At 41.3% G+C, this 8,276-nt stretch overlaps 1 protein-coding gene across 1 annotated transcript in view; it reads left to right on the forward strand.

The window, feature by feature from the left end:
- GART (phosphoribosylglycinamide formyltransferase, phosphoribosylglycinamide synthetase, phosphoribosylaminoimidazole synthetase) overlaps positions 1-4,045 on the forward strand; it is a 55,049-nt gene extending 51,004 nt beyond the window's left edge. The window contains exons 21-22 of the mRNA XM_070944337.1: positions 2,385-2,500; positions 2,894-4,045. Of these exons, the coding sequence (XP_070800438.1) occupies positions 2,385-2,500; positions 2,894-3,082 (305 nt within the window). The 3' untranslated portion in view covers positions 3,083-4,045. The remainder of the gene's footprint in view (positions 1-2,384; positions 2,501-2,893) is intronic.
- Positions 4,046-8,276: the final 4,231 nt, after the last annotated feature.

Here is an 8,276-nt window from a genome sequence, read left to right on the forward strand (position 1 = left end):
TTAAGCCACCCGGCTTGCTGAAAAAAGAAAGTTTTAAGGGCACGGCGGAAGGCACCGAGGTCTTGGATTCTCCTTATCTCTGGGGGCAGCTGATTCCAGAGGGTAGGTGCCCCCACAGAGAAGGCCCTCCCCCTGGGGGTCACCAGCCTACATTGTTTGGCTGATGGCACCCTGAGGAGGCCCTCTCTGTGGGAGCGCACAGGTCGGTGGGAGGTCATCGGTAGCAGCAGGCGGTTTCGAACATAACTAGGTCCTATGCCATGGAGCGCTTTAAAGATGGTAACCAACACCTTGAAGCGCACCCGGAAGATCACTGGGAGCCAGTGCAGCTCACACAGGAGCGGTGTTATGTGGGAGCGCCAAGCAGCTCCCGTAATTACCCGCGCGGCCGCATTCTGGACCAGTTGGAGCCTCCGGGTGCTCCTCAAGGGGAGCCCCATGTAGAGAGCGTTGCAGTAGTCCAGGCGCGATGTGACGAGGGCGTGGGTGACTGTGCACGGGGAATCCCGATCAAGAAAGGGCCGCAACTGGCGGATCAGGTGGACCTGACAAAAGGTCCCCCTGGCTACAGCCATCAGATGTTCCTCCAAGGACAGCTGCGTATCCAGGAGGACTCCCAGATTGCACGCCCTCTCTGCGGGGGCCAAAGACTCGCCCCCGATAGTCAGTGATGGAGTCAACTGACTATATCAGGATGCCGGGAACCACAGCCACTCAGTCTTGGAAGGGTTGAGCTTGAGCCTGTTCCTCCCCATCCAAATCCACACAGCCTCCAGGCACTGGGACATCACTTCAAGGGCATTGTTGGGGTGGCCTGGGGTGGAGATGTACAGCTGGGTGTCATCAGCGTACTGATGGTACTTCACCCCAAAGCCACGGATGATCTCACCCAGCCCCTTCACATAAATGTTGAACAGAAGGGGCGAGAGGACCGACCCCTGAGGCACTCCACAAATGAGAGGCCTCGAGGTCGACCTCTGCCCCCCTGCCAACACAAACTGCGACCGGTCTAAGAGAAAGGAGGAGAACCACTGTAACACGGTGCCCCCCATCCCCAACTCCTCCAACCGGTGCAGCATGATACCATGGTCGATTATACTTAGTTGAGGGCAAAAATCTTCCTATTTATTATCTCTTCAATTTAAATCAATATATTGGTGATTTATTTTTAAAAAAAATATATATTTTGTGGCTTTCTTAGAATGAGAGACAATTGACTTCTACTACCACCACCATACGATCACAGACAGACATATCTTAGAGTAAGAAATATTAGAAAGCCCAACGTGAAAAGGACCGCCACCTCTTCTTTTTTTTTCCTTACTTAGCAGGCTGCAAGAGACAAATGGTCATTTTAGACATCTGAATTGATCCTTTGCTATAGAAGAGTCTTTTGAAAGAAATTGGGACGAGAAGGCAACCAGGAGAGTTACAGGCTACCCTTCAGAGTAGAGCCTTTATGAGCAGTATGATGAGAAGCTCAGGGAATACACATTGGTATTTCTTTTAAAAGAGACAATGAAGAAGAACAAGGACACATGAAAGTATTGAGTTTTTCTTTAAATGAGAATTTGTTCTACTGGCTTAATCTTTTTAAAATTGGAACTCAGGGGTCATGCCGGCTTACTTCATCTGCTATACAAATGCAGGGTCTTAGAGGTCTGTTATAAATCTTAAAAGGTTTATCCACAGACTGATTTTTACAAGTACTGCAGAAAGTCCAAATTTCAATTCCAAGGTTGTTATTCTAAGGATCACAATAATAGGTTGATGATGGCAGTTTTTCCTGAGATCTTGGAGAAACATTGCCAGTCAGAATAGACAGTACTAGATTAGATGACAATTTGTTGAAGTATCATTACAATGGATTGGATGGAGCTTGATTGATTCCAATCCAAATATGCACTGTATTGCAAATGTGATTAATATGTGCTGATGAAAGACAATAATAGATATTAAAAACATACATTGATGCTTATAGATTGCTGTTTCAAATTTGACGTATTGAACTATATAGTCATAATTTAGGCTTCAGTTCTTGAGTTGTGCTTTATTTCTCCCTTTATTTGAGAATTCCCACATACTATCTAAACAGTGGCCCATGAAAACAGAATTCTAAGTCATTGATTTGGCAATTTCTCCCTTACACCTACCAAGATTTCTCCATAAACTTTGCCCTGTGGTTTCAGATTTTGATTTGACCACTTCCAAACCATAATTTATCTGACAGCATTGGACAGGCATTACAGTTTCCACTGTGTTTTAATTAAATGGGGGAAAGAGTGTTTTGATCTTATTTTTATGCATGCACATTAAAGTATATTTTAATTTTATAAAATTAGAAAAATGAATTTAACAGCAATGTATTCTCTTTTTTTCCCTAGGAAAAATTTTGAATATTCACCCTTCTTTGCTGCCTTCATTTAAAGGATCTAATGCCCATAAACTGGTCCTGGAGGCTGGAGTCCGTGTCACTGGCTGCACTGTGCACTTTGTGGCTGTATGTGCTTATTTTTATTACTCGGTTGATCAATTTAATTTAAAGCCTTTGGCTATCAGCTTAACTGCTCATAACAGCTTTTGAGAACAAAGTATAGAAACTCAACATAAGGTAATCAGGGATCTGAGCTATAATCTTGTTGTTTTGACAAAGCAAAACTAAACAAGTCATTAAAAATGTGCATAGAAAAAAAATATATACACATGGATTGTGCCCCCTAGCGGAATACTGATAAATATATTTCAAGAATAATAGATTCTCCCTCTAGATAAATAGGCCATCGTTGTTTGATCTTTAAGAATTAAGTTAGCCATTCTCACTGTATCCTTTGTTTTTGCAGATGACTTTAAATTACAGCCATCTTGCTAAAGTTTTTTATTTTTTTCTTTCCAGGAAGAAGTTGATGCTGGAGCAATAATATTTCAAGAAGCTGTTCCAGTGAAGATTGGAGACACAGAGAAAACTTTGTCAGAAAGAGTGAAGGAGGCAGAACACAAGGCCTTCCCAGCTGCTATGCAGCTAGTGGCAAGTGGAGCAGTTCAATTAGGAAGAGATGGGAAGCTGGAATTTGGAAAAGCATAACTAAAAAATATACTGTATAAAAACAGCAACAATTCTGGTGCATATTTTGGCTTCTGAGTTTGACACAGAGCAGCAGGATTTAAAATCTTAACCAAACAACTCAGGCCAATAGAACCCAAAAATAAAAGGAATGAACTTGCTGAATTATACTCAAAATAGAACTAAATGGAGATAGGTCTAAGTGACAAGGCATTTGTGTAATTAGTCCATCCACAGTATAACTGGTTGTTATCCGAAAACTATGTGAAGAGCCGCTTCACAAACTGCTTGTCATTTTACCTATCACAGAATTCTGCTTCAAGGGGTCAGACTCTATGTTGAACTCAGGCCTAAGACAGGCACCACAAAAAAAAGGTCATAATCATTAATGAATTAAGTATTTTAAAAGTATTAATGATAGTTTTTCCTACTAAATATTAAGGTAATTCAGAATCAAGTTCTCTCATTTTTTTTTCCATAGTAATATTATCAAAGGTTTTTGTTTTGTATTCCTGTGCTAAATACTCTGAACACAGCAGTAGCAGTATTATTGAACAAAGCAGTATCATTCAATACCAGGTCTATATGTAACTGACCTCCTATGTGAGACAAATTTTTCCACCCCCTTTTCTAAATGCATTGTACTTGAAACATTCAAATGGCACATTTTTTCCATCATGGAATCAAGCAACAGCCTTTTTCCAGGATATTTTTATCTTAACAGTTAATATTATGAAGACAAAGAGAAATTAGAAAGTAAACATGGAATTATGAGCCTAAATAGTAACTACTTTTTCAAAAAAGTGTGTTATTACTGTCTTTTAAAGTGAATATTGTAGTTCCACTGAACTATATTTTTGTTACTAACTCAAATGATCAGAAGCCAAACTACATCAGTTACTGTGACATTCCTTTTAACTTTGTTTTTATATCCAAAGATGATGTGATTTTAACTCCCAATCTAATAAAATGTTTCAAAATTCATTTTTATATCAATGGATTTCTTTCTAATATTGTAGGGCAGTGGTTTTCAACCTTCCTAATGCCGCGACCCTTTAATACAGTTCCACATGTTGTGGTGACCCCCAACCAGGGGTGGGCTCTAATTTTTTTTACTACCGGTTCTGTGGGCGTGGCTTATTTTGTGGGCGTGGCTTAGAAGTCATGTGACTGTATGGGCGTGGCTAGCTAGTCATGTGACCGGGTGGCCATGGGTATGTGTATAGGGACTACTCAGAGGGCTGAAAAAAGTCATTTCTGACAGGTCCTCACACTTATGACCATCTTCACATTTATGCCCGTGCAGCATTCTTAACAACCATGTCACTCATTTCACAACTGCTTCTCTTCACCATAGTGATAAGATAGGGCAAAAAATGTAAAATGTGAGGACAATCGTAAATTCGAGGACTGGTCAAAAGTGCGAGGACCAGTCAAAAATAATTTTGTCAGCCCTCTGAGTAGTCCATGTGCACAAAAGGACTACCCAGAGGGCTGAAAAAAGTGATTTCTGACAGGTCCTCGCACTTTTGACCGGTCTTCGCACTTATGACTGGTCATCATTTATGCCCATTGTAGCATTCTTAACAACCGTGTCACTCATTTCACAACTGCTTCTCTTCACCATGGTGACAAGATAGGGCAAAAACGTAAAATGTGAGGACAGTCGTAAGTTCGAGGACTGGTCAAAAGTGCGAGGACCAGTCAAAAATAACTTTTTCAGCCCTCTGAGTAGTCCATATGCATAAAAGGATACAGCAATAGAGATGGATGAAGGAAGGGAAGAGAAATTAGAGTAGGAGTGAGGGTAAGAGAGGGAGGAAGAGAGGAGGAGAAGGAGAAAGGAAGAGGAAGTAGGGAGGAGAAGAAGGGGGGGAAGAGAAAGTAAGAAGGAAAGAAAAGAGAGAGGTGGTAGGTTTGAGGAGAAAGATTGCTGTACAATAAAAAAAGATGAAAGGGAAGAAAACCAACCCCAAACAAATATAAAGATATTAAGATAAAGAATGAATTGTTAAACTTTAAAGAATAAAAGAGAACAAATATGAATAAATAGCAATAATTAGAAACACACATACAAACATAGAACGTATTTTCTTTGAACAGAGTATTTGGCTGGTTCACAAATTTAAAAGTGTTTAGTCATTTCAATTAAATTTACAATTTCTATATTTCCTTTTTGCCATATTTATTCCTCATCTATTTTTTTAAAAAACCAATATTACCCTTCATCCTCATCTCTAATCTTAATCAAATTCAATTTTTCCCTTCTATTCTATATTCTACCCCTTCGCATTGTCATCTATTTTTATATCCATCCTCACATTGGTTAATTGGTCTTCCGGGTGCGCTTCAAGGTGCTGGTTATCACCTTTAAAGCGCTCCATGGCATCGGGCCTAGCTATCTTCGAGACCGCCTGCTGCTACCGACGACCTCCCATCGTCCCGTGCACTCCCACAGAGAGAGCCTCCTCAGGGTGCCATCAGCCAATCAATGTAGGCTGGTGACCCCCAGGGGGAGGGCCTTCTCTGTGGGGGCACCTACCCTCTGGAATCAGTTGCCCCCAGAGATAAGGAGAATCCAAGACCTTAGTGCCTTCCGCCGTGCCCTTAAAACCCACTTTTTCCAGCAAGCCGGGCTGGCTTAAGAAGAAATTTTAAATGTTTTAATTGGTTTGTATTTTTAATTTTGGGCCAAATTTATATATATTTTAATTGTTTTTTAATATTTGTATTTTATGTTTTTTAATTCTGGCTGTACACCGCCCTGAGTCCTCAGGGAGAAGGGCGGTATATAAATTTTAAATAAATAAAATAAATAAAAAATAAATAAATTATGTAATTATGTAATACAGTTGTTTAATACAAATTCAACATTTTAATATAAATCAATTACTTATATAACTATCTTTTTTGTATATTAATCAATATGAACATGAATATTCCAATTATTTCCATGCAATCCAATTTCTTACAAATCCATTAATTATATTTACCAATAATAATAAACCAAATAATTTCCCCCATATATTCCTCCAAACCACAACTTAACCATTTCTGCTTTCAATACAATATACAATTAATAGTATCTCAATTATTACAATTCCCTAGTTAAATAGAGCTTTTTTTCTTTTGTGTTTTAAAATCTTGAACCTCCTCTTTTGCCCTAAATTTCCCATTGTTTGCAGTTTTGCACATACCTTTTTTGGTGAGGAAAAAGAAAAAGAAATCTCTCTCTGCCTCATTTGCAGCAAAGTCCCTGCTTTACTTTCAGTTTCCTTTTTCAGCATAGCTAGGGGGAAAAAAATCTGCTCCAGGAACTCTTTGCAGCTAGTAACAGAACAGAGCCCTGCGCAAAACAGCTGAGAGCAAATCAGCTGAGAGTCGGGAGGCTGATCAAATCAACTTATGGTAATTAACCTATGCTGAAGCTTTAAGGGGCTGTTTTTTCTATTTTTGCAGGCACCAGTCTATTCATTTGTTTTCTTTTAACACTGATCAGCTGTAGGGCGGCCCTTTGAAGCTCCGTGGCAAGAATTTAAACAGTTTTTTTTCCCTCTAGCCATCAGCTGGGACTCAGGAGGCAGCAATAGATTGGGAGTGGGCGGGGTAAGCGACCGGCGATCCAACAGAGGCAGAGGGTGAGGGTGAGTGAAGGCGTGGTGGGGGCGAGAGAGGGCTTTGGTGACCCCTGTGAAATGGCTGTTCGACCCCCAAAGGGGTCGCGACCCCCAGGTTGAGAACCGCTGTTGTAGGGGAACAAAAGTCCTATTGGTAGAGTAGTTGAAAATAACGTGTCACAACTGTTGATTTTTAGAGAAATCAAAAGATGATGTTTAGAGAAGCCTGATGATGAAAAACATTTATTAAACATTTTGGGGCCTGAAATAAATCACAGAGTTCATATTTCAAGCCATTTAACACAAATAGTCATCTGTTGTCTCTTGTGTCACTCCACAGTAATCCAGAATGTATACATTAATAGTGGAAAGTGGTTTCAACTATATACCTTTTGCTTGCCTCCAGAAGTTGTGGGTGCTCCAACACTGGAAGTTTTTAAGAAGAGATTTGACAACCATTTGTCTGAAATGGTATAGGGCAGCAGTCACCAACTGGTGGTCCGTGGACTACTGGTGGTCCATGAGAAAATTTTGGTGGTCCCCAGAAAAATTATTTGCATTTTTTATATTGCACTAAATCAGGGATCCTCAAACTACGGCCCCTGGGATGGATACATACAATGAACGCTTGTGTTGCTGCAGAGAGTCTCCCCCTTCGGGGTTTTTTTGTGTGAGTCAGAGGGGGGCAGAAATTCTGACTTGGGGTCTGCTTCAGCCTCCTGGTGCGGGGCTTTGGGCGAAGGCTGGAGGGAAGTGCACTGGTGGCAAGGAGCCGGAGGGGCTTGTGCCAGTGGGATTGCATCATGGCCTGGAACTGGCTGACCATCTCAGCCCACTGAGCCTCCAGGCACCAGTACCTGGCCTTGCACTCCTGCAGGTCTTCCCTCTGCTTGGAAAGCCTATGCTCCTAGTCCTCAGGTGCTTCTACTGAGCCTCCTTCTTGGTCAGATCCAATTTGAACTGAAAACTGTTTTGCCAACTCTTTCTAGTGGTGGATGCTTAGCTCCAGCAACTGCTTCCTGTTGGGGCCCTAAAGATCCTGGACGGGCAGGCGAGTAGTAGTGAGTAGAGGCTGGCAAGGTGCCCCTTGATGTGAGTGACACCAAGTTGGCCACACCCAGCCAGTCACATGACCACCTAGCCACACCCACCCACCCAGTCATTAGGCAGGTCATATTAGTGGTCCACGGGATTTAAAATTATAAATTTAGTGGTCCCTGAGGTCCGAAAGGTTGGACCCCTGGTATAGGGTTTCCTGCCTGAACAGGAGTTTGGATTAGAAGACCTCCAAGGTCCCTTCCAGCTCTGTTATCCTGTTAGTCTGCTACTCTTGCTAAACTGTGAAGCCATCTTCTTGATGGGCAAGATGGATTCATCCACCAGGTCTCTTATGCCTAGAAAATCATTTGATGATTTGAGTTCTTTTTTTTTTCTTTTAATATGTATTGTCTAGAGCAGTGTTTTCTGACATCAATGAATTCCAGATGCACAGACCTTCACTCTTAGAATCCTCCATGGCCAGTACAGAGAGAGAATTCTAAGTACTTAAAGTCCACACATCTGAAAATTTCATGATTTGGAAACACTTGCCTTACATC

The sequence above is a fragment of the Pituophis catenifer genome, unplaced genomic scaffold, assembly GCF_029215685.1.
Source record: "Pituophis catenifer annectens isolate HBS135680 unplaced genomic scaffold, rPitCat1.0.hap2 SCAF_4, whole genome shotgun sequence".
In the NCBI taxonomy this organism is placed as follows: Eukaryota; Metazoa; Chordata; class Lepidosauria; order Squamata; family Colubridae; genus Pituophis; species Pituophis catenifer.